The sequence below is a fragment of the Sciurus carolinensis genome, chromosome 7, assembly GCF_902686445.1.
Source record: "Sciurus carolinensis chromosome 7, mSciCar1.2, whole genome shotgun sequence".
NCBI lineage: Eukaryota > Metazoa > Chordata > Mammalia > Rodentia > Sciuridae > Sciurus > Sciurus carolinensis.
This window is the reverse complement of record NC_062219.1, coordinates 123,591,885-123,616,751: the sequence shown is the minus strand read 5'-3', so window position 1 is coordinate 123,616,751 and position 24,867 is coordinate 123,591,885. Positions and strand designations below refer to the sequence as shown.

The following is a 24,867-nucleotide window of genomic DNA, read 5'->3' as shown; positions in this document are numbered from 1 at the left end:
AGTTTGAATGGACTGAGTGGTAACAGTAAGGCAGGTACAGCATGGTTGGAGGAGGTGGGAAGCTAGGGGTGTCCCCTTGGGGATTATATCTTGTCCCCCAGGCTCCTCCTTCCTTCTCTCTGATTCCTAGTTGCCATGAGCAGGAGCAGTATTCCTCCATCATGCATTTCTGCAATGTCTGGTATCACCTCAGGCCCAGAGCAATGGAGCCAGTCACATTTTTCCTCCCCTAAATTGTTCTTGTTAGGTATCTTGGTCACAGTGATGAAAACTTGACTAACACAACTACCTTACTAATTATAAAAGGAATTATAAGCCGAATGTGGTGGCACATGCCTGTAATCCCAGCAGTTTGGGAGGCTGGGGCAGAAGGATCAAAAGTTCAAAGCCAGCCTCAGCAATTTAGCAAGGCCCTATGCAACTGGGTTCAATCTCTGGCATAATAATAATAATAATAATAATAATAATAATAATATCAACAACAACAAAAGGAATGCACAAGATTTAATAATGCTAATATATCAAGTCAATGTATCATAATGCAAGGAAAATGGATTATGTAATGCCAACCAACAAATATTTTTAAAATATTTTATATTAGCCAAAGAAAATAGGTTACAAGTCAAGCATGGTGGCTCATGCCTATAATCCCAGCAGTTCAGGAGGCTGAGGCAGGAGGATCTCAAGTTCAAGGCCAGCCTCAGGAATTTAGTGAGGCCCTGAGCAACTTAGTGAGGTCCTAAGTGAAAAATAAAAAGAACTGGGGATGTGGCTCAGTGGTAACACACTCCTGGGTTCAATTCCCAATATTGAAAAAAAAAAAAGGGAGGGATAAATATGGAGTTACCTTATGACTTAGCAATTCCACCCCTAGGTAAGTATCTCAGGAAAACAAAAATACATGTCTACCCAAGAACTTGTAGGCAAATCTTCATAACAGCATTATTCACAATAGCCCACAAATAGAAACAGCCTAAAATATCAATAAATTGATGATTGGAAAATAAGATGTGATCTCTCTATATAATGGAATAAAATAGAAAAATATTTTCATTAATTAATCAATTAATTTCTGTGGTGCTGGAGATTGAACCCAGGTCCTCATGCATTCTAGGCAAGTACATATCACTAAGCTATACCCCAGCCCCCTTAAAAAAGAATTTGACAATAAAAAGAGATGAAGTACAGCTATATGCTACCACATGGGTGAACCTGGAAAACATTGTGCTGAGGGAAAGAAGCAATCATGAAAGACCAAACATGCATTATGCCATTTACATGAAAGGTCCAGAAGAAACAAGTTCACAGAGACAGAAAACAGATTAGTGGTTACTTTGGGCTGGGGGTAGATGGGGCAGAGGAGGGTTGGGGGGAAATGGGGAGTGAGTGCTATTGCATATAGGCTTTCTTTGAGGTTGATGAAAATGTTCTAAAATTGATTATCATGATGGCTGCCCAACTCTATGAATATGCTAAAAACTACTGAATTGTGCTCTTTAAATGGGACCTAATGCTCCTATTATCCTTCCACTATCCTGACCCCGGGACTGCATGTCCAGGACAACACCCTGGAGCATGACAGATACTCCTGAGGACGCGTGGGAATGCGGGTTAGTAAAGGTAAGTGTCTTGGGGGTCTTTGCACAAGTCCCCTGAGATCAAAGGGAGAATGTTGACCTAGAAGGCGAGGGAAACACACTGAAGACTTCCTCCCTGTTGAATAATAAGAGGAACAGAGGTAAGTGCCTAGTCTAGGGAGAGAGACAAAAACAGGTGGCCTTTGAATGTCATGAAAGATGGGTGAAGGCTGGGCACAGTGGTACATGCCTATAGTCCCAGTGGCTTGGGAAGCTGAGGCAGAAGGATCATGAGTTCAAAGCCAGTCTCAGCAATTTAGTGAGGCCAAAGCAACTTAGCAAGACCCTGTCTCTAAATAAAAAATAAAAAGGGCCAGAGATGTGACTCGGTGATTAAGTGCCCCTGGGTTTAATCCCTGGTACCAGAAAAGGAAAAATTTTTTTAAAAAAGGTGAAACGTGGCCCAGTATGGCAGCACTTGTCTGTAATCCCAGCAACTCAGGAGGCTGAGGCAGGAAAATCATAAGTTCAAAGCCAACCTCAGCAACTTAGCAAGACTCTGTCTCAAAAAACAAAACAAAACAAACCTTTTAAAGGACCAGGGATGTAGCTCAGTGGTAAAAGCACCCCTGGGGTCAATCTCTAGCACCAAAAACAGGAAATGGACTTGTTGGAGGAAAGACCCCAAGTGACAATTAAACTCTGGAAACTATGGAATTTCATTTTTACCTGCTCTGTGCAGTTTTTCCATCCATTCCTGCAATGTCTAAATAGTACTTTAGCCTAGCTCAACCTCTTACTGACTATGTGACCTTGGGTAACTTACCTGAGTATCAGTTTCCCCATCTGTAAAATGGAAATAAGAGTAAGTACATCCTAAAGTTGAGAAAAAAACTTTTTTTTTGCACTGGGAATTATACCCACTTTACCACTGAACTACATCCTCAGCCCTTTTTATTTTATTTTTAATTTTAAGACAGAGTCTTGCTAAGTTGCTTAGGGCCTTGCTAAATTGCTAAGGCTGGCCTTGAATTTGTAATCCTTCTGCTGTCTTCCAAATTGCTGGGATTACAGGCTAATGTTGTTAAAATGGACATAATCTTGCAACACATTTAGGTCGTGGTAAATATAGGATGATGGGAGCTATTATTCTTACCGCCCAGAGTGTCAATGAAAAGCATCTGACAGGTAAGTGCTGCCACCAAGGGTTGTGCCAGACTGTGGCAGATGGTAGGAGGGTGAGAGCTTCCTTTGGGCTTTTTCTTTTGGACCTCAGAATGACACAGTCTAACACCCAGATCAGTGGGGTAAAGTACAGTTTTATGATCCTATGGAGTCCTTAATCTGTCAACCGCAAGGAAGGTTGTAAGGAAGGGAACCGGGCCTAGTACTGGACTTGCAGTGTGCTCCCATGGTTAACCCAGCTGAGGTGAAGCTGCTATGGTCCTGAGTTCCTGGATCCCTAATTGACAAAGAACATGTCTGCAACCCTGTGACTGAGCTCACTTTGTCCAGGAGCTCAAGAAGACTCAGCTCACCAAAGCTGTCCCAGTGAGGAAACAAGTTCAAGTTTGCAGACTCAGTAACTAGTAAGTTCACCAACACGATGATGAAAAAAGAAAATGAAGCGCTGACCGATCCCTTATGACACAGACTATAAGCTGTAAGAAGGAAGCAGTTTGAGAAGCACCATGCTGCTTCTGCAGGGGAACAGACAACCATCAGACTCAACCCCTCCACAATCTTCCTCTGAAAAGCTGTGAGCCTCTGATGGGACTGGTACCCATCCTCAAGGGCCACATTTCCACCAGATCCCTGTGTCCCTAGATGACTTACATTGCTACTCCCTGTCTATGTAGTGGATGATCACTGAGTACTGAGAAAATAACCATCTGAAGATGCTGAGGCCAGAGAAATTGTCACACAAAGTGCTAGAGGCTTTTGCAGCCAGGGACTCAGAATCAAGAGGAAGTATGGCATGCACAAGATGACCAAGGCCAACTGCTCCCTGGCCCACTACCTCAGGTGGTAGGAGAGTAGAAGTTCCAGGAGGAGCTCAGGGGTCTCTGCCATAGGAAGCCAAGTGAACCACTGCCACATTGAAAAATACCTGTGGGTTAAGGACCTTTTTAAGAGCAGGCAGGTCTCACAAGAGTGATGGAACAGCACGTTTATTGCCCATTAATCTTTCTTTCTTTGGGGCTAGAACTGGCTGTCCCTGACACATCTACTTGTAGAGGTAACATATAGACAGGAATTTCCCCCAAGAAACCTTGTGCTCAGTTTTCTCTTCTCTTAGCTTTTTGTGGACCTTTGAATAATAAGAAATGAAACAGTTTTAGTATCAAATGAATTATTAAAAAATTCTCAACCTAGCTGGCACAGTGTTGTACTCTTGTAATCCCCAGCTACTCAGGAGGCTGAGGCAGAAGGATCTCAAATTCAAGGCCAGACTCAGCAACTTAATGAGGCCCTCAACAATTTAAGGAGATCCTGTCTCAAAATAAAAAAACTTAAAAGGGCTGGGGGTGTAGCTCAGTGGCAAAGGGCCTCTGGTTTCAATCCCTTGTACCCAAGAAAATAAAAGAAAATGAAAGAAAGAAGGAAAATTCTCATCCTGAACTGTTGTAATAGGTGATACAGAACTACATTCATTAAAACTGTCTGGAGGGCTGGGGATAGAGCTCAGTTGGTGGGGTGCTTCCTTGCATACACAGGGCCCTGGGTTCAATCCCTAGCACCACAAAAAACAAAAATAAAACTATCTGGAGGGAAGAAAAAAGAAAACCATCTGAATGAGTAAATGTGGTTTGTTTGAGGAATAAAATATTTAAATGAGAAGCCACCTCTCCCTTCTGGATCTTGGAGTCCTCCTGAGTGTAATTCCCAGTGGAGAACATTATTCTGACTCCCTCCCAAACTCAACGACAAAGTTAACTGCAGTCATGTCACCATCCCATAGGGATTATAGTTCATAGTTCATAGGGTTATGAACTATCCTATGTGGTACCTCCAGGGCAGCCTCATTGGGAAAATGTGCAGCATTATCATTCATACTCCATGCTTGCTCAGAGATTTGCAGTCTCTAATGCACTTTGTTACCATCTTAATTAAACTTCATAACAACCCTGTGAAGTAGGCTGCACATCTCCCTTCATCCCATTTTACAGATAAGAAAACTAAGGTTCACAGAGGTAAAAAAATTCTCCTGGGGCTGGGGAGATAGCTCAGTTGGTAGAGTGCTTGCCTCATAAGCATAAGGCCCTGGGTTCAATTCCCAGCATTGCAAAAAAAAAAAAAAAAAAAAAAAAAAAAAGATTCTTCTGAACTAGCATAGTGGGAAAGGTTATATGGCAGGAGGAGAAATGTGGTCTCCGAGCTTCTGGACAAGTGCTCTTTCTCCCATAGTCTCCTTCCTCCTTGGACAGGGGAAATGATTCCTGCTGCTTCAACCACCACTTCACCAAAACCACTAATAAAAATGTAACAATCAGCTGTGCATGATGACACATACCTATAATCATGGTTTGGGAGACTGATGGCAATTTGGAAGGCAACCTGGGCAACTTAGTGAGACCCCTGTCTCAAAAAATAAAAAGGAGTAGGGATGTAGCTCAGTGGTAAAGTGCCCCTGGGTTTAATGCCCAGTACAAAATTAAAAAAAAAAAATTAAAATCAGTACAGCAGCAGCAGTCTCCATTGCAATATTAGCATCTTTATTATATGGCAAGTTACCAACACTCTCCCCTTTAAGCAACACCTAACCTTAAGCCAGAGACCACTCTGATGGAACTGGCTACAGCTACCCAGGACCCTCCTCCATTGCAGCCCCAGCTTTCCTAAGATCAGTGCTGAACTTCACCCGCTCAGCTCAGTGTTGCCTGTATGCAAGCCCTGGCCCCCTGTCCTCTCTGGGCCTTAATATCTCCTCTGCACCTGGGACCCTGCAGTGCCTCCCTGGTGGAGTTGTTAGGAGGACTAGCTGGAAGGGTATGTGTGAAAACACTTTGTCCAGAATCTAGCATAGATAATAAAAGTTAGTTGGTATTTCTGTTAACAGCATATTGTATTTGAACACTCCCTGGACAGATACTAAGAAAAATTAGCTTGGAGTTACTGCCTCTGTCACTTGTAAACTTTTGTGAGTTGCTTAATTTCTCTGAGTCTTTGTTTCTCCATCACTAAAAAAGAATCTTATAATACCTTCATCACAGAGGGTTAAACGGTGAAATGTGCAGAGTATGGTATGAACTTAGAAGGGAATGAAATATTTCATGAGCTACAAGAAGAAATGTCAGTGAGGCTCTGGAAAGGCACAACAGGAGTGCAGATTGAGCTCTGCGTATAACCATGTGGCTCAGGAAGAGAGTGGAAGAAGAAAGAAAATGGCAGGGGATTAGTGTATTAGCTTTCTGTTACTATAACGGATACTTGAAATAACTTATAAAGAGTAAAGGTTTATTTTGGCTCTCCATTTAGATTCCAGTCCATAAGGAGTTGGTCCTGTTGTTTTGGCACCTGTGGCAAGGAAGTACATCATGGTGGGAGCATGTGGCAGAGCAAAACCATTCACTTCATGGCAAGCCAGGGAGCAAAAAAAATGAGGAACGGTCCAGGGTCCCACAGTCAATGTCATAAATACTTCCCACTAGGCACCAGCTCCTAAAGTTTCCACCACCTCCAAATAGTGCCATGCTGGGGACCAAGTCTTTAACCCATGGCCTTTTAAAGGACATTCCAGATCCAAACTATAGCACTTGTAGAGAGATGGGGAGGAGGTTTGTCCTTTCCTTCAGTGTTTCCTGAGCACCTGGCCTGGTCCAAACCTTGTTCTTGATGCTGGACATGCATCAATGAACAAATAGACAAAGTCCCTGGGGCTTACACCAATGAATCTGGGGAATAAAGTAGGGAATTTTTGACACAGGATTTAAAAATGCAAATAGGAGTGATTATAGTGAAGGGGCAACCAGAAAGAGGGACAGAAAAATTGAGACCCCCAAGTCTGAGAGAATGACCTTGGGCATGAAAACAGCTCCTCATCCTTGCCCTAGGACCAGGAGAAAATGAGACTGTCCGAGGACGGGAAGTAATTGGGCAAGGAGATGGAGGGAAGGAAAAGGTAGGCCGATGGGAGAGTGTCCCATAAAGGGATTCCCAAAGCACCTTCCACAGAGGAAGGTGGCTCCCCATCTCTTGGGCTGTGGTGTTGGCACTCCTGTTCCCACCTCTTCTGCATGCTATCCAGTCTGCTGGACCTGGGGTGACCCCAGACTATATGGAGGACACACAACTGCACACTGAGGGTGCAGTAGGCAATGTGGAGAAAAGGGAATCTGGAATCACCTCCATGCCTCTTCTGCTATAAATTCTGTCTGCACTTTTGTAGACTAGCCCTCCACCATCTTCACACCAACTCCTGTACAAGGATGCTGACCTCCTGGGAAAACCAAACGGAGGCTGGAGAAATACCAGTGTGACCACAGAGAGTACATCATCCTGTAGGAATAAAAGCATCAAATTCTGTTGTAGTCAGGATTGCTGGCTCCAAGGTTCTCTCCCTCTTCCTCTCCCTTTCTCTTTTCCTTTATCAAGGGTTGCTATTCACTCAGCAGATGTTCAAAGTCTATGGTACTCTGGGGCACAATGCACTAAGTGATGCATGTAAGGGAGGAGATCAGTGTATCTCCACTTTCAAGAAGTTTGACTTTCTGGGGAATAAAAGATAAGCAAAGACACATGACCTCTGGCTCTCTGTGTCTCTGTGAATGGAAGGGTATCATTCCACCTGGCCCTGGTGCTGGTTTCCTGGTCCTCCTCCCTCCCTCCTGCAGCAGGTGTCCTCTCAATGAGTCCTGTTACCTCTCCTCCCCTTTCCAGATTCTAGGACCATTCTGGAACCACTCTCCTACCTAGGCAGGGTGAGACTATGAGGCTCCACCTGCATACACCTGGGCTTTGATCTTTCACAAAGATGGAGATGGTAAGAGAGGGTCCACAGGGGACCTTAGAGAAACATGGGGATGGCTAGAAAATAGGGATGGACCAAATGCACTTCAGTTTATACTCAGAAACAAAGACACCAAGAAGAAGCAAGTTCAAGAATTGCTTTTTATTTTATTGGACAGTAGCATGGGGGCAGCAAGGGAGGAGGTAAAAATGGGGATAATGCTGGAAAGCGCTGATGGAACCTGATTCAACTCGCATCACGAGGGGCTGGAGCACCACTCCCTTCTCTGACTCCCAATCTCAGGTTTCCCCTCTGCCATCTCTACTCCCACTGCATACCAGGGTTTTGAGGAGTAGGGAAACCAGCTGGGAAGAAGCCAGGAGGATGAAGAACTCCTGGAGGAAACTGATTATTGACACCTGGGCGCAAATGAATATTCCCCCAGTTGTTACCCGGATACGGATTAAGAGTTCCCCAGCTGCTCCCTGGGAATTGATTATTGATACCCCAAATTCCAGAAGGGTGTGCTATGGGCCTAGTTCCCCATCCAGTCCCAGGACCTCCACCTCCCCAGGACACACCAGGGTTCAGGGTCCCCCAGGGGAGGCCAGGCAGAATCCTATGGATGAGAGACCAGAGAGGGCGCTGGGCAAGGGCTTGTCCCTGAGCTCCCAGCAGATTAGAACGTGGCAGCTGTCCTGACTCTGAGTCCTGGTGGAGAAGTGCAGTCTCAGATGAGGGCTGCATGGGGTGTGCAGAGGATGCCACAGGCCAAGGATGGCCTCCCAGTGCTACAGCACCAGCACTAGAAAGGTAAGGCAGTCCTTCAGGTGGCATCTGTCCCAGCTGGTTCTCATTTGCAGCAGCCATCATCTGCCAAGGATACTCAGAGGGCCAGGACACCAGAGGTGGCCACCTGGATGGAGGCCCTCTCTGCACCCCAGATCCTCCTACAGGTTGGGGGCCATCTGGTGGAGGAACATTGGACTTTGGAGGAAGCCCCATTAAATCATTAGACCCAGAGCCTGGTTTGGGCTCAGGATGTCCATAGTTGGTGGGACCAGTGAAGGAAGGTCGTCCCAGCACAGGCATGTTTGTCCCCAAATGTGGGGAAACTTTCTCTTCCATGGCACCAATGCTCCGGGCAAAGAATCCTGAGGGAAGGTAAGACAAAGCAGGCGATAAACTCATGTTTGGTAACAAGTTTCCTCCCTTTCCTGATTCTCTTCACTACAAGTCCCTTCACTTCCCCAACACCAATTCTCACTTCCTCAGGGACCCGAATGGGTACCTTCTGTGTGTATCCTACAGTCTTTACCCTCCCTGTAATTTCAGTTCCCTCCTGCCCAAGGACTACGCATAGGCTCCATACCTGGCAGATGCAGACAGACCAGGAGCAGGCCCAGAGGAACCCAACTCCCTGCCGCACGGCCCGGCATCCTGCTCGGTTCCAGAATCTCCTTCAGCCCAAGACGGCACCTTTATCCTGTTAGTGGGGTGGGAGACAGAAGAAACAGGCTGGGCCAGTGGTTTAAGAGACAATAGATCTCCACGGTCCACCCTCATTCTTGATTCAGTCTGTGGCAACAGGTGCCACTTGAATGTCCCAGAGAAAGCTGGGTGTTTCTTTGCCTGAACCCTTTCCTTAAACTCCCTGCCTCTTCTTGATCCAGGTGTTCTGACCCACAGCTCGTTCCTGGTTGCCATATCTGCCTTTCCTTTGTTCCTTCATCAGGCCCACTAGGATCTTTACCCTTTTCCTCCATCAGTAATAGAAACCCTTTGTTCTCCTCTTTCTTTGGGATAATTCTCTCTCAGTACCCTCCCTCATGCATGCCCATATCTCCTTCATCTTGAACCTGACCAATAGGGGATTCTGGGGTACAGAGTGCCCCCCCCATCTGAAGAACCGCTCCTACATGAAACCCTGTAGTAGGGAAATAGGCCTGGTTCCCATCCTTATGAGATGATAGTGTATTAATTTCCTCTCGCTGCTGTAACAAAGAACCACAAACTTAATGATTTATAATGCTACAATATATTATCTTACAGTTTTGGAAGTCAAAAGTCCAAAAATGAGTCTCAGTCAGGTGTGGAGGTATCCTAGCAAATGGGAAATCTGAGGTAGGAGGATTAGAAATTGGAGGCCAGCCTGGGCAAACTAGTGAGGCCCTAAGCAATTTGGTTTGAAAATGAAAGGGTTGGGATAGCTCAGTGGTAAAGCAACTCTGGTTTCAATTCCCGGTACCGCACCCCCCTCAAAAAAAAAAAAATGTCTCCAGATTAAAATCAAGGTGTTGGTCAGCAGGGTTTTAGGGAAGAATCTGTTACCTCTCCTTTCCCAATTTCTGGGACTAATTGCATTCCTTGGCTGGTGATTCCAAACCTTCTCCATCTTCCCCAAACACCATGTTCTTCCACATTGTATCAAGCGTCTATCTTTTCTACCTCCCATGTGCACATTTTAAAACCTGTGATTATATTGGATCCACCCAAATAATCCAGGATAATCCCCTTAAAATGAAGTAGGATGACTAACAACCTTAACTCCATCCACAACCTTATTTTCCTTTGCCATGTAATCTAGTATATTCACAGGTTCCAATGATGAGAACATGGACATCTTTGGTGGTGTTGGGGTGGGGGCAGAATCCTGCCGACCATAGATGGTCAGACATGAAATACTGAGAGAGAGCAGCTGTTTCCAAGTAACAGTAGAGGAGGACATTTTAATTCTATTGTCAAATGGCCATGACTTACAGCAGAGCAGTGGGGTCGTAGGATCTGTTAACTATTTGTCCACTTTTACATATTGCTATGGTCTATATATGGTTTGAATGTGTCCCCTACAGGTTCATGTACTGAGGCATGGTCCCCAGTGTGGCAGTGTTAAGAGGTTGTAGAACCTTTTAGAGGTGAGGCCTAATGGGAAGCAATTAGGTCATTGGGGTGATCAATGCTGGGCTCTTGGAATGAATTAGCTCCCACTAATGGGTTGTTATTTAAAAAAAAAAAAAAAAAAAAAAGAGTGAGCCCAACCTTGCAACTTTTCTGGCATCCTGTCTTGCCATGTGATCTCTTCCTCTCACATGCAATTCTTCCATACTGTGACACAGTCAAAGGGGTCCTCATTAGAGCCTAGCAGTTGCTAGTGCCATGCTGTTGAACCTATTACATGAACCTCTATTCACTATACATTATTCAGACTCAAGCAAGTTGACTGTGAAATATGAATATCTTTAAAATGGTTAAATAAAAAGTTAAGGGTTGGGATTTAACTCAGGGGCAGATAAATATAATCCCTGGATTCAATTCCCAGGAAAACACACACACACACACACACAAATTCCTTTGTTCTCCTCATTTCTTCTAGAAGTGCCTTTCCCACTAAATAGTCTCCCTGGTTTCCTGAGGAAAAATGTGAGCTCCTAGACAATTTTATTGCTCTGGTCTCATCCTCAGACCCTGCTGAATAGGTATTGGCAGAGTGACAAACTCCTCTCCAGAACTTTATAGTTCAGGAAGCACAGTATTCCTTTTGGGTGACATCCACCAATTTTGCAAAACTTTTAATGGGGACCATACCAGAGACTAGAGTCCCCACATCACAGGGCCTATCTCCCCTGCATTTCTCACCCACAGAGTTTCCAAGGGCCTTGATTCCTGCCATTGACTTCAGTTTGGGGGCCAGGTGCTGGGCCAAGGGTGACTCTACAGTAATGACAGAAATAGAACTGTTTTGGAGCCCTGTTTTGCCTCCAGTCAGCCCTGAAGTTTGGTGCAGCTGCCCTAGGTCATTGTCAATGTAATATATTGCTGCTGGTTCTGGACTTGAAACTTCAGCAGTTCTAAAATCAGCACAAGCCTACTCCATTCTGATAGGAGGGAAAAGGTTAGATCCTATGATAAGGGTGAATTCCTTTCAGTGAAGCAGGGGATCTGAGAGGTGGCTGGTGAGGCCTTTCCTATAGGGACACAGACTGCACCCTGCCCTCCTTGGGATGTGAAAGCATCCTCAACCTCAGCTTCTCCTCTGCCAACTCTAGGATGTAAATTACACGGCCCTATCTATCCACGCTCTCCATTTTCTCTCTCTTCTCCATGAAAGCCACCTTCCCTTCTGCATTGGAGCACTCTGACCTCTTCTCTGAGAGTTTTATCAACCACACCTCTCACTCTAGAACCACAGCAGATGTAGCAAAGAGAGTGGAGGCAGAGAGGACACTGCTGGCTCTGTTTTGCATGGGCTGGGACCTTGTAAGTAGGCCAGTGAGTCAACGTGCTTGGCTGCACTCCCTGCCAGGCTCCTGTCCTGTCTCACTCTCTCCACCCCCAGAACAACCAGGTTCTTACTCAGTCACCAGGAATCTGGTCTGAGTTGTTGTATCCCAGCCTTCCCAAGGTTCCAGGTGTCCCAGAAACCTAGGAAATCATCAACGCCGGGGACTCCTAGAGAGGATGGCGTCTAAAAGGTGAGGCACACTAATGGTGGAAGAAACAGAGCTTGGGTGGAAATGGGAAGAAAATAATGAGGGCTTTACATAAGGGAGGAAAGGACTCCAGTGTGGGGAGTAGAGAGAAACTGGATCTTCTGGAGCAAAGAGAGAGGAAAAAAATATATAGAAGGGTTTGGGAAACCAGGCAACCTCTGCTTTCAACTCAACAAATATTTATTGTTTTCCTTCTTTGTGGGAGGAGATATAAGGTATGAGAGAAATACTGGGCCAATTTATAAATGGAAACAGGGACATGGGGACCTCTAGAGGCATAGGAGGTGCACCACCCAGGTCCTAGGAGGAAACCCAGGACTCTAAAAAGGCAAAAATTCTGCATCAAGTTCACACAGTTTATTGAGCCATGTCCAGGATCTAGAGAGAACAAGGACACTGCTCCAGTCTCAGTAGATGCCCTGGTGTCTCACTCAGGGCAGCATCTGAGCACTGAGAGAAGTGACAGCCAGGGAGAGGACTGAGATGGAGACTTTGAAAGGCAAAGGATGTGCAGGAAACAGCATCATGTTGGACGGTGCAGGTGAGTTGGGAGCCAGAATCCAGTGGCTGGTTGAGCAGATGGTGAACAGAGGTCAGTGAAACATGGTCATTATTTTCTGGTAACAATTTGGACTTTGCTTTATTTGGCCAAGGAAGAGAAGAAGGAATGACTTGCCCAAGCATCAGAGTTCAGGGGTTCCCAGTCAAGAACCTTAGTAGGTGGGTTAAGTCAATGAACCATCTCAAAGAAATGGCCAAGGAAACTTTAAAGGGTGGTGATCTGTAGAAATGACACTGCAGTAGAATGGAATCTAAGCAGTAGAAGAGAATGAGGAAAGGGATTTGGAGTCTACCATTTGGGCCAGTGAGTCATAGGAGATGAAGAAAGAAGAGGTGATAAGGGAGAGTCTACAACACTGGCATAATGGAGGAAGTAAAGCAGCTCTCTTGGGACCAAGGAGAGGATATGAGCTGGACCCCTGGACCCCTGGATGTCTCCCAACTGGGAGACGGCATATATATTTGTGTGTGCCCGTACATGCATGTACAAAAAACTGTCTTATGGACTGTCAAGTAGCTCTCCCTGGGGTAGGAAAACTTCAGGGTCAGCTAGCTGGGGCCCCAGAGGCTTCACATGGGCCAGGATGTCCCGGATAGAGCGGCAAGGAATCCTTCCAGGGCTGCCGAGGCCACAGGGCTTGGCACCAGCAGAGGGATCAGGTTGAGGAGAGCCATCAGGACCCCCACTCAATGTTGAGGAGGAAACAGAAATGCAGGGGTGACCGGAAGAGCTGGACTTGATGCTGCAGGGCTGAAGGATGATTTTTCCACTGGATAGGGAGCTGGAGCTGGAGCTGGAGCTGGAGCTGCCACCGAAGGAGCCAGTGCCTGGTGGGGAGCAGGGACCCTGGGAAACACCACTGCAGGGGTGGTAGGATGAACCGGAACTGCTGGATATGCTAGAACTGACGTGCACTCCAGAACCAGAAAGGGAGCAGGGCCCCTTAGATCCTGTGAAACCAGCTCCACAGGGCTGGACCCCACCAGAGCCCACAGGCTGGAATACAATGGCTGAGGAAGTGCCTGACGGGTATGTGTTGGAACTAGAGGAGCCATGGCTGGGTATGATGGGGTTGCTGGAAAAGTATTTTCCCTCTGAGATGGGGGGCCCAGCTGCAAAGGATGGGGACCCTGGAGAGCCCTTGACAGGGTTATCTTTGGTGAAGTAGCCCACAGGGTAGATTTTACCCTTGCTATAGGTCATGCCTGGGACCAGATAACTGTCAGAGGAGCCACCCACCACCTCATAGCCACCATAGGATTGCTGTACAGAGGTGATGGGGGGGCAGGGTTTGCCTGGGAGACCACCATTGCTACAGGGGTTACCTTGAATCACTCCAGGGCCACCAGAGCCATGCTGCTCCACTACCACCACTACAGGCCTCTGCCCTCCTGACACAGAGTGGGAACTGGAGATATAGGGGCCAGAATGTGAGACAATGGGTCCCCCACTGCAGGGAGAGTCGGGGACATCTGCACTACAGGGATGCAGGTTGGAGCTGCTGCTTTGACTGCTGCTGCTGGACATCCCAGAGGTTTGGGAAAAGGAAGAGCTTCCTCCAGACTGGGAAGAGCCTGATGTCAAGTGAGATTTATCATTGACTGGTAGAGCTGAGCCATTTCCTGGTCCTCTGGGATACCCTGATCCTGGATTAAATAATGCAGATCCTGGAGAACCACCCTGGGAGGAACTGGATCCACTGGAGCCACCACTGGAGCCACCACTGGAGTCACCACTGGAGATACTAGAACCACTGGAGCCACCACTGGAGCTACCACTGGAGCCACTGGAACTGGAAATGGAGTTGCTGAAGCTGCTGGAGCCACCATGGCTGCTGAAGCTGCTGGAGCCACCATGGCTACTGAAGCTGCTGGAGCCACCATGGCTGCTGAAGCTGCTGGAGCCACCCTTTCCAATGAGACATGGGTTGTTCGGAGAAGTGATTCGTGTGGGGTCCTTACAGGGGTCTGAGAGAGTCCCGATGCTCTTAGCCAAAGTTCCTGTGGAGGAAAGTAGTGGTCAGTAAGGGCCAGAGAGGAGCCTGGATTTCTCTCTCACCCAGTCATCTGCCACTCTGGTTTCTCCAGAGAGGAGCCCAGGAGATTTTGACAACAGAGAAAAAAGAAGGAAAAAGAGGTCTCTAAAGGATCTTGGGGTGACAGAATAAGGCAGTTTCATTGTTCCAGGAGTGTGGTATTGGGTGGGGAGGTGGTTAAACATTTACCAGAGAAATAGCGAGCCTCTAAAGCGGGAGACATTGGAGGAGTAAGCTTTAGATAATCAAGAATGGGAACAGGCACTTCCAGGAACAAATAGGCCTAAAAGAAGACAGACAGTGGTGAGACTGAAACTCTGAGAGGTAGGGAGATCTGGAGGGGAAAAATCCTGGGCCAGACCCTGGGACCAAACAGAAAGAAAAGATAGAAGGCAAAACAACAGAAGGCTGAGGAGGGAAGGGAAAATACAAAAACAAGATACTGGGAAAAGAGACACCCAGTGGCAGAGGGACCCACACAAAGAAGAGGGTCACAGGTGACCAGCTCCCTCATAGAGTGCATAGAGGAAGGATGGAAATCCTGCTTCCTGTCTCAGTGCTGGCCATGCCAGTAAAGCTGGGTGGAGGCCAGGATGTGGGGGCACTCACCTGTTGCTTCAGAACCTGCTGGTACCAGTGTGACAGGACACCGTGCCCTGAACCACCCTTGCTCTCACTGGCCCAGCCTAGGGACACCAGCATGAAACCCACCTCAGAGGCACATGACCATTATCAGCCTCCCTTTTCCCCACCCGGCCTTTGCACGTGTGTACCTGCTGTCCCCACCCAGCCCTGTATCTGACTCCTGTTGCCTTTATTTACCTCAACTATGGAATCACTTCTTTTTTAACTAACCCTCTGTTCATAATCCCCAGGCTCAGCTTACCCCAGTCTGTCTCCACCACTCTCTATCACCTACCTTTGTCTTCTTCCTACCTTTGTCCCTTTGGGTCCCACATGGCATGGACGGAGCCACAGACTAGCAGATCACTAAACTTCTCTGAGCTTCACACACACAGGGAGGCCCTGCCTTCCTTACAGTGTTACTATGAGGCTGAGTGAGATCACCTACCTAGAAGACGCTTTCAAAAACAGAAAGCATTAGACATTATGATTCATTATTTAGTGCCACTCATCCTTGAGCTCTCCACGAGCTACCAGATCTCCAGTCGGCGGCATCCCCTGTTCTCTCAAAAAGAAATCCTCTGCATGCACCTCCAAGCCAAATCTCAGCTCTGCCACTGTCCCTCACTCCACGTGAAATCATCTAGCACTCCCGGTCTCCTCCATTGCTCCCCCAGACACTGTGCACCCTGCTCTCCACCTGCCCTCCTGACCAAGGGGGAAGGTCACAGAAAAGCCTCAAGAGCCACAAACACCTGGTGATCAACAGCACAGGCCCACAAACTGCCCAGCCTGGAGTTTGAATCCTGGCTGTACTGCTTCTAATCATGATGCTGAGCCAGTTTCCTAACCTTTGGGAACCTTGGTGGCATCTGTACAGTGGGAACCATAACTCTTCTCTCTTATTGTTCTTGTCATAACCAAAAAGGCTACTGTATTTAAAGTGCTTAGAACAGTGTCTGATACATTAAAAATAATTCCAAACCAAACTTGGTGGTGCACTCCTATAATCCCAGCAGCTTGGGAGGCTGAGGCAGGAGGATCCCAAATTCAAAGCCAGCCTCAGCAACTGAGGGAGGCCCTGAGCAACTTAACAAGACCCTGTCTCAAAATTAAAAATAAAAAAGGCTGGGGATGTGGCTCAGTGGTTAAGCACCCCTGGGTTCAAACTGCAGTACTTAAAAAAAAAAAAAAAAAAAAGAAAGAAAGAAAAAACCTTTAAAAATGGTAGCAATTCTTTTTTGTTGTTTTTTTTTTTGTTTTTTGTTTTTTTTTGGGGGGGTGCTGGGGATGGAACCCAGGGCCTTGTGCTTACAAAGCAAGCACTCTGCCAACCGAGCTATCTCCCCAGCCCTGGTAGCAATTCTTTTTACTATGAAATATCCAATCTTCATCTTCTAGTGCTTCCATAATAACAACAACAACATTGAAACAATCCTCTAGAGCTTCCAAAACACCTGTCACATTAGCTAATTTGAAACACACAGGAAAATTAGTAGCAAGTGTTATTTTTAACCCCACCTTAGAGTATCAGAAACCAAGGCTCAGAAAGTTTAGGAAACTTGCCTAAGGTGACAAAGCAGTGAGGAGCAACCCCTAGACTCAAAGGTCAGATTCCAAAGCCCCTGCCTTTCTCCCCTGCTGGATTCTCTCCTAGACCCTCCTCAGGCAGTGGATTCCCCCAGCCTTCTCTGACCCTGGGTCTGTGTTCCTCCTCTCCCACCCCATCCTCCCACCCCCAGGGCCCCCAGCCTCCTACCTGGCAGGAGGAGACCAGCCAGCAACAATGCCATCATCCCTTGCCCTCCCACACGCCCCATCTGGGGTGCCCGAGAGGAGCCCATCTCGGATGGTGTGGCCTTCTGACTGACAGCAACTTGTGGACACCCAGGGCCTTTATGTCAGGGCTGGACATTCTCTGGGCAGGAGTCATTATGGGGAGGGGAGGAGGAGCGGAGGGGGTGGGTGCCTAGGGGCAGTTGGTGTGGCCCAAGGAGCTGAAGTAATCAGCCAGGGCATCTGCCTACTCAGCAGCAGTGGTGGCTGTAGTGTGGGGGACCCATGGCCACAGGGCCCCAGATCCTGCAGCCTGACTGGCCTGCCCTGGCTCTTCATTGCTTAACCTGGAACCAGATGCTCTGCCCCATGGCCACCCACTCAGGTATAGCCATTCTCACCCTGGGACCCAGTCTCCTTGTTCCTTTACTCCCTGCCTCCCAGGGTTGGCCTGTCCAACTGTCATCCTCCCATCCTCCCTCCACTCAAGGATGCGGGCATTTCAGCTTTCCCTTTGGTGTCTGGAAGTTCCCCACACCTGATCCAGCCCCCACCCGACCCTGCTACATGGTTCCAGCCCCACTGGGTTCCCATCCACAGCCCTGGGGCTGCCCGTTTCCTTGGGCTCCTGTCACTCAGCTTCCGCTCCCCACCTTCAGATATGAAGATTTGCCCCCACCCCTCTGTCTCCTTGCTGCTGCTGCTCAAGCGCCTGCCTGCACACACCCATTATGTGTCCCATCATTGAGTAACCTTTTGCCTCTCAGAAATTGAACATCCACATTCTGAAAGCTGGCTCCCTGACATATACCTTCTGGGGGGCTCCAAGGACAGTATGAGGGGCACTAGGTGGCAGGAAGAGGCCTAGACTAGGGACCCCTGTCATAGCTGGGCCTCAGTTACTCACAGGCCACTCACAGCCTCTCCCCCAAGGTGGTGACCTAGACTCCTCAGGGTGAGCAAGAGGCTAATAAGGCTAATTGGAAAGGTGGTGGCCGGGTAGCCCATTAGTTGGCTCTCTGGCCTGAATGAGTGAACAGGAAGCAGCAGCCAGCTATGTCTGAGTGGGATAAAGGAGAGCCAGGCAGTCTCCTAGGTCCCTGAAAGACAGAAGGCCGAGAGCCCTGGGATCTGCTGGGAGGGTGGCAGTTTCTCCTCCACTGCATCTCCCTCCCTCCTGCTGTGGTCCTGGCCCCACCCTGACCAATTGCTCACTGGTGTTGACGAGAATAGGGGAGTATCAGTATCAGAGGGAGGGGCCCAGGAGGCTCTCCTCCTACCCCGTTGCCTCAGACAGACACCGGCCTGGTGAAGCCCTCCTCTCCTCACCTGAACCCATTTCCAGAACATCTTGTCTCCTTACAAAGGTATCTCTGTCCTTGAAACCCTTTGGTTGGTCTATCCTGTTCTATCTCCTGACCTGCCTTGAATTTGTGACCAGCATGGTGATGGAAATGTCTTAAGTCTGTGTTGTCTGATGCTACAGCCACTAGCCACGTGGGGCTACTGAACCTGTGAAATGGGGCTGGTATATTCCACTGAGGAATTTCACTTAACTCTAATCAATTTAGATGTACATAGGCACACACAGCTGCTAGCCACCATGTAGTGTGACCCTTGCCTTCCAGTTGGCACCCAAAACGAGTGAGAGGGTTAGAGGGTCTGGGAAACCCACTAAATCTTTCTGAACTTCAATTCCTCAATTGTAAAATGGGGGGATATTTTAAATAACAACTGCCTTGGAAAGGTTTTTGTAAAGATCACATGAGAAATGATCAGAAAGAATAAATGAGACAAGGGCATGGTCCCCTCCTGGCATGGGTGCTCAGCTAATGGAGCCCCACAGTCCTCCTGTCTGCGTCCTCCCTTTGGGGAAAAACAAATGGGAGGGTTTGCCCACAGCCCAGGTGCTCTCCAGCCCAGCCCACCTGGAAGATTCTCCTCTACTCACTTCCCACATGGGGCAGAAAATTTGAGGCATCATTAAAAATGATGTTGCTCTTTCTGGACATCAGCACCCCTCCCTAGCTCTCAGGCCTCATCCAGAACCTAAGGAAGGGAGAGGGCATGGGCCAGGGACAGGAATGGCAGGGAGAAGAGGGGAAAGGAGGCTGGTGGAGGAGAGCAGCTGGGCTGTCCCCAAGTGGGTGGGGAGAAGGCAGGAGAATGCAGGGACTGTGGGTTGTTCTTTTCCAGCACGAGCTTCCCCTGAGCAGCCAGAGGTGGCAAAGTTTGTCTTGTTTTCTTCTTCACATTCCTCCTGGCTGCTGTCAGCCCTTGGCCAGGCTGGAGGAGGCTCAGTCTCTCTCGGCCTCCAGCCAACTCTCCACCACCCACACGGGCATTCCTCTGAGGCTGCTCTCCTCCTGTTCTCTTTCCACTTTTCCCCTCATCCTGCCACCCTGGGCTGCACAGGTCCCCGACTGTCCTGCCCTCCCTGAAGTCCCGTCCACTCCCCTGTGCAGTGGTCCCCCGCACCCAATCCATGGTTTCACTTTTCAGTTGTTTTCAGTGGATAAATATAAAATTCCAGAAATAAGTCATGAGTTTTACAATACCTTTTATCACAAAATATAGTTATAATTGTTGTATTTTATTGTTAATCTTAGTGTGCCTAATGTATAAATTAAACTTTATCATAGATATGTATAGACAGGAAAAATCGTAGTATGATACATACAGGGTCAGGCACTATCCACTGTTTCAGTCGTCACTGGTGGTCTTGGACTGTATCCCTTGCAGTTACAGGTGTGGCTCTAGTTTGCTCTGTTGTGTCCTTGATCCTCACCATTAGCCTTTCTCTCAGCTCAGGCAGTGAAAACCTGAAGTTAACGGGGCTAAGAAGGGAAAGGAAGGGACATTGGTAGAGTACCTACACAGGACAAGGTCACCCTGTGGGGAGCTGGTCAGTCTGGTGATGTTCACAGTGGTGCAGGCAGGTCTGCTGGATTCCACAGTGAGACTCTATTGACTCCAGCAGAGAGGACCCGGAGCAGTGGGAGGGCTGGGTGAGAAAGTGTGGGTGGAAGGAGCAATCCCCTCCCCCAGAAGGAAAAACAAGTGCAAAGCAGTGCCTTCTGCAGACAAGAGGTGGGGGTCCCTGCCTTTTATCTGTGAGGAAAGAAGGTGGCTTTCTTCTCTACCACGAACTGGCTCACCATGAATGTTCATGTGCTGTGCTTTGGAAGTTGCAACGAAGAGGAAGATGAATTATTCCTTGTCCTGAAGGAGCTGGAGTCCAGCTGATGACATGCAGCACAGAGAAACTTTGAGTGGAGGAGGCAGGCCCTTGGCTTTGAGTAGGTGGGAGGACTTTCCCTGGGTCTTGTGGAATGAGGAGAAGAACAGGGAGCAGGAAGCTCAGATCCAGGGCCTCGTGGTGGGTGCGTGGGGTGTACTGAGAATGAGTGGATGACCTGGCATGTGCAGAGGAACAGTAGGGCAGAAGACGGGCAGCCCATCCACACCAGGGTGCCTAGTGATCTCTAACACCAGGAAAAAGAAATTTGGATTTTATAGGAAATGGAGTAAATGTGGTTAAGGAGACAGGAAACCAAAAGGCTTTGAATAGGAGACTTCTATAGTCCAAGAGGAGCCATGGGAGGAGAATCCCATTTACTGCTGCCCAACCTAGTACTGAATCTTTATTATCTTGTTGAATCTTCACAACAGTCTTACGGGATAAACACTTCTTTTCCTTTTTCACAAAGGAGAAGCTGAGTTTAAATAATATGTTGGAACCAGCTGCTAACAAGCAAAAAGAAGTTCAGAAATGATTCTAACCCAAGCTGGTGGGGCCTCCAAGCCCATGGAGATCCCTCCACTCTGCACCCCTGGCACTGTGCTGTGCACTGCAGCAGTGCTTCATGGCCAGGCTCAGAGCTTCCTCACACCCTGTAAGCATGGGTGCAAAATTCCTTGTGCATCTGTCTTTCTAGAGAGAAGGCTCCTGCTTCTCTCAAAGTCTCAAAAGTTAAGAAGCTCTAACCCAGAGAGTTAGGGGCATACGAGATCCCTCCCACTCAGCTTTTCTCCCTTGCATTTCACCAGCGCGTCTAAATGTCAGGGCAAAAGTTCTGGAACAAGCATTCCATGAAGGGAGACTTTGTACACCTGGGACAGACAAGGGAGAAGGAAATGGAGTAGACAAAGATAAGAAGATGGAAAGTTTGAAAGCAGAGTTAATTTATGGCAGGAGAGGTGGACAAAGGACACCCAGAGTCCCTCGGAAGCCCAGGACCCAGGCTCCTCTGTGCTGCTGCTCCACTCATCTCAGGGAGAAGGCCTTTTTCCCTCCTCCCCGCTCTTTCTCCATCACACATGTTGCCCGTGTGGACTCATCTCTAGTCACAACGCCCTCCTCTCCCTCGAGTGGGAGCGGACACTCCTGGCCCACTCCCACAGGGAATGTCCTCTGAGTTGTTTTTCCTGTAGTGGGGATGGGTGGCCCTGAGTCATCCACACTCTTCACCTGGCTACTCTCGTGACCAAAACAGCATAGAAGGAGAGGACTTATCTTCATGTGGAGTTCCGGCTGGTCTGTGCAGGATGGGACAGACCCAGCCTGTGCTGCCCCCTATGACCAGGGGAACATCCCCCCTCGGTCCTGCCTTTAATTCTCTGCCTTCCTCTTGGAAGCACCCCACTCCCTTCTGTAGAAGTGAACATGGTAGATGAGCTAGGGTGAACCAGTCCACGCTCTGCCTGGCCCTGATCCCTACATCCTCTTTTCAAAGAGATTCTGCGGCATGTAATCTATAGACTTCAAAATGTGACAGAAACCACTTCTCTTCCACCAGAGGGCTCCATGACAGTGAGGACAGCACCCCTGTGTTTGTTGAACTCCCTGCACTCAGCTGCGATAGGTGCTTGGTGATTTTTTGGAATGAAAGAATGAACAAATGTGTCCAGGCTAAGTTTCCTCTTTCCAACTTACTCAGGAACAAGTTTTCCTCCTTCGTGGCTTCCTTGTCCTCTCCCCTTCCAAACACTTCCACCATGTGCAAAGCCCCCATAGGTACTAGGAGGTAGGGGGATGCACTATGGCTCTCCAGGAGAGCCCTGTGTGGGAAGCAGGGAGACAGATATGTGCACTTGGCTCTGAAACAGAGCCATTCACCAACTCCCTGTGCTCTCTCCATCTATCCGGCCCTCATTCCTCATGACTGACTAACTCCCCTGAGCCACTCTTCTCTCTACTGGATTTTTTTTTAAGATGCAACAAACTTCCATTAATGAATAGCAGTGTTCACATGGCTGTGATGAGGAAGTTCAGGGATTTCCCCTAGACAAGGCATTAATCTTGTGCTGGGGGTGAAGTAGGACAGTGCTGTGTATTTTAAAAATTCCCTAGGGGATTCTGACAATCACTGCTCTGGGGAGCAGACTAACTCCTCAATCCCTCTCCCTCAGAATATCCAGTGGTGTGGCCTCTTCTCCGTTCTACTCTTCCTTTTTTCCCTGCCCGTCTCTCTTTCTGTTACTCTTTCCTCCAGAACTGCCCTCCTACATTTGGCCTAGTCAGCCTCCCTTTTCCATATCCCATCCCTGTTCTCATCCTCTCAGCAGGACCCAGGGCCCATGGGAGTAAGGACTGGGATCAGAGCCAAGTGCACCTTCAGGCTTAACTCCTGAAAGAGGAGGAATTGACAGGTGAGGACCCTGCCCATCAGGCTATCTGCATGCTCAATCTTATCCCTTCACCCCTCCTTCCCCAAAGCAGCAGGGAGTCAGCTGAGGACCAGTCATGCTCCCTGAGCTCAAGACTTCATGGCCGTATTTATGTGACATCTAATTTGGCCACCACCCCTCTCATCCTGTGAGGAGATGCAGACAGAGGCTGTGATTAGCTCTCAGAGTAACAAAATATTTTCCCCTTCTCTGTTCTGTGGAGCCAGCATCAGGGAAACCAGTGCTCCTTGTCTACTCATTGTGTGCACCTATTAAACAGTCATTCTTTCCACCGGGGTTATTAATGCTTTTTATTGTTATTGGTCACCCAGAATTAGAGATGCAGTTCCCTTACCCATGCAGGAGAAACTTGCAAGAGAGGAAGGGAGAGAGACCCAGGGCACAGTCTGATTGTGGTCTTGTGGCCTAGGGAGAAGTTGGAAGGAGTTGTACCAGGAGAGGAACTTCTAGGCTGGGTGTGGCCCTCAGAGCCCCAGGAATAGGACCCCTGTGGGATCTTCTGACCTGAATGCCTCTGGTCAAGGGTTCCTCATGGACAGGGAGTTTCTCCAGTTCCCTAGTTCCCCTGGCACCCGATGCACCACCTAGCACACAGGTGACCAGTAAGCATGGACTCCTATCGGAGAGGCGGATCCCAGGACTACACCATCTGCACCAGAGAACAACTCTGATCCCTGGACAGTGTAAGACATTCAGTTCATTGCAAACATTTGCATGCATGGAATTTATCTAAAGTCTCTCAATGACCTGAGAAGTTAGGAGTTATTATTTGTTCTTTGGAAAGTAAGTTCAGAGAGTTAAACATGATGTTTACTACCAGTATCTGGGGGTTTAGCTTGGCATCCTGATGCTGCAGTCTACAGACTACACCAAGCTGTTTTTGCCTCTCCTCCCCAGATAGTCCCATAAACCTGGTTTGCTTGCTCATTTCAAGTTCTTGTCACCTGTCATCTCCTTAGGTAGACCCTCTATGACTTTCATTTTTTTTTAACTTTTTTTGTTTTGACAATTGAATCCACTAAGCTAAGGGCCACTAAGCTGGCCCTTTTTATTGTATTTTATTTTGAGACAGGGTCTCCCTAAGTTGAGAGCCTCCTAAGTTGCTGAGACTGGCCTTGAACTTGCTATCCCCTAGTATCAGTCTCTTGACTCACTGGGATTATAGGTGTGCACCACTGCTCCCTGCCCTCCATGACTTTTCTACTTAAAAGTGTGTCCCAGCCCCATACACAAACCATCACTCCTTCCTCTGCCTTACTGCTTCATATTATTTATCACTACACAACATCATATTACAGATATCCTGTACCCATGTTAAGCCTTCAAGTCCCCCACTAGAAGGTAAGTCCTGTGAGAATGCTAACCCCATTCCTTTGCCTCACTGCTGTTTCCACACCCCTAGAGCACCTGCTTTTGAAGGAACTCAATAAATAATCCATGAGAGAAAGAACAAGTAATGATTGTTGACCAAGCAGTCTGAGAGCTGCATTTTCCTGAGGGCTCCAGAGCCTGCCTCACTTCACCTTACCTTAGGTGTCTGGCTGGCCTTGAGGGATCCCCTTTAGGTCTAAGAGGATTCTTGTGTGTGCTGACAACGGCCCAGGAGCACATGATTTTAATAAAACCAACAAGCAAGGAGGGGGAGCCAAGAAAAATCCTTACGAGGAGCCTCTATGCTGCCCTCTGGTGGCCGTGTGAGAAACACCCACGCACAAGAAACCGGGGCTCTCAGCCTTGTGTGCAAGTTTAGAGATTATTAAAGGAATTCCCTAGAGTCACATCCCAAGACTACACAGAGAATACATGACTGAGTAGGGACAAGAGCCTACTTCACAGTCTGATGTTCTCACCACAGAGACGAGTAGAGATTATGCTACAGAAAGGAAAGATTGAGGACAATTGTTTACTGCCTTTGAGGATTTCAGGCTGAATTTGTTTTAATTCAACAAGTTTTTAGAACCAATGCTAGGCACCTAGAGGGCACTTAATTAAAAACCAGAAGTCATGGGGCTGGGGTTGCAGCTCAATGGTAGAGTATTTGCCTAGTATGCACAAGGCCCTGGGTTCCATCCCCAGTGCCCACCCCCTTACAAACACACAGAGGATCACTCGATCCTGGGAGTTCTCTGGGTAACAAAGCAAGACCCCATCCCAAAATAATC

General features: G+C 48.0%; 2 protein-coding genes and 1 pseudogene across 2 annotated transcripts; 1 reads left to right on the top strand and 2 right to left on the bottom strand.

The window, feature by feature from the left end:
* The first annotated feature begins 1,575 nt into the window (after positions 1 to 1,575).
* On the top strand, positions 1,576 to 3,609 carry LOC124989335 (28S ribosomal protein S7, mitochondrial-like; annotated as a pseudogene).
* A 4,207-nt stretch (positions 3,610 to 7,816) lies between these two features.
* C7H6orf15 (chromosome 7 C6orf15 homolog) lies at positions 7,817 to 9,015 on the bottom strand. The gene is made up of 2 exons (XM_047557052.1): positions 8,900 to 9,015; positions 7,817 to 8,681 (listed from the first exon to the last, which is right to left on the bottom strand). The coding sequence occupies exons 1-2, from the start codon at positions 8,964 to 8,966 to the stop codon at positions 7,849 to 7,851; spliced, it is 900 nt and encodes a 299-aa protein (XP_047413008.1). The 5' UTR covers positions 8,967 to 9,015; the 3' UTR covers positions 7,817 to 7,848.
* Positions 9,016 to 12,359: 3,344 nt separating this feature from the next.
* Positions 12,360 to 17,126, bottom strand: Cdsn (corneodesmosin). Its single transcript, XM_047557210.1, has 2 exons — positions 16,998 to 17,126; positions 12,360 to 14,579 (listed from the first exon to the last, which is right to left on the bottom strand). The coding sequence occupies exons 1-2, from the start codon at positions 17,080 to 17,082 to the stop codon at positions 13,078 to 13,080; spliced, it is 1,587 nt and encodes a 528-aa protein (XP_047413166.1). The 5' UTR covers positions 17,083 to 17,126; the 3' UTR covers positions 12,360 to 13,077.
* Between the last annotated feature and the right edge of the window lie 7,741 nt (positions 17,127 to 24,867).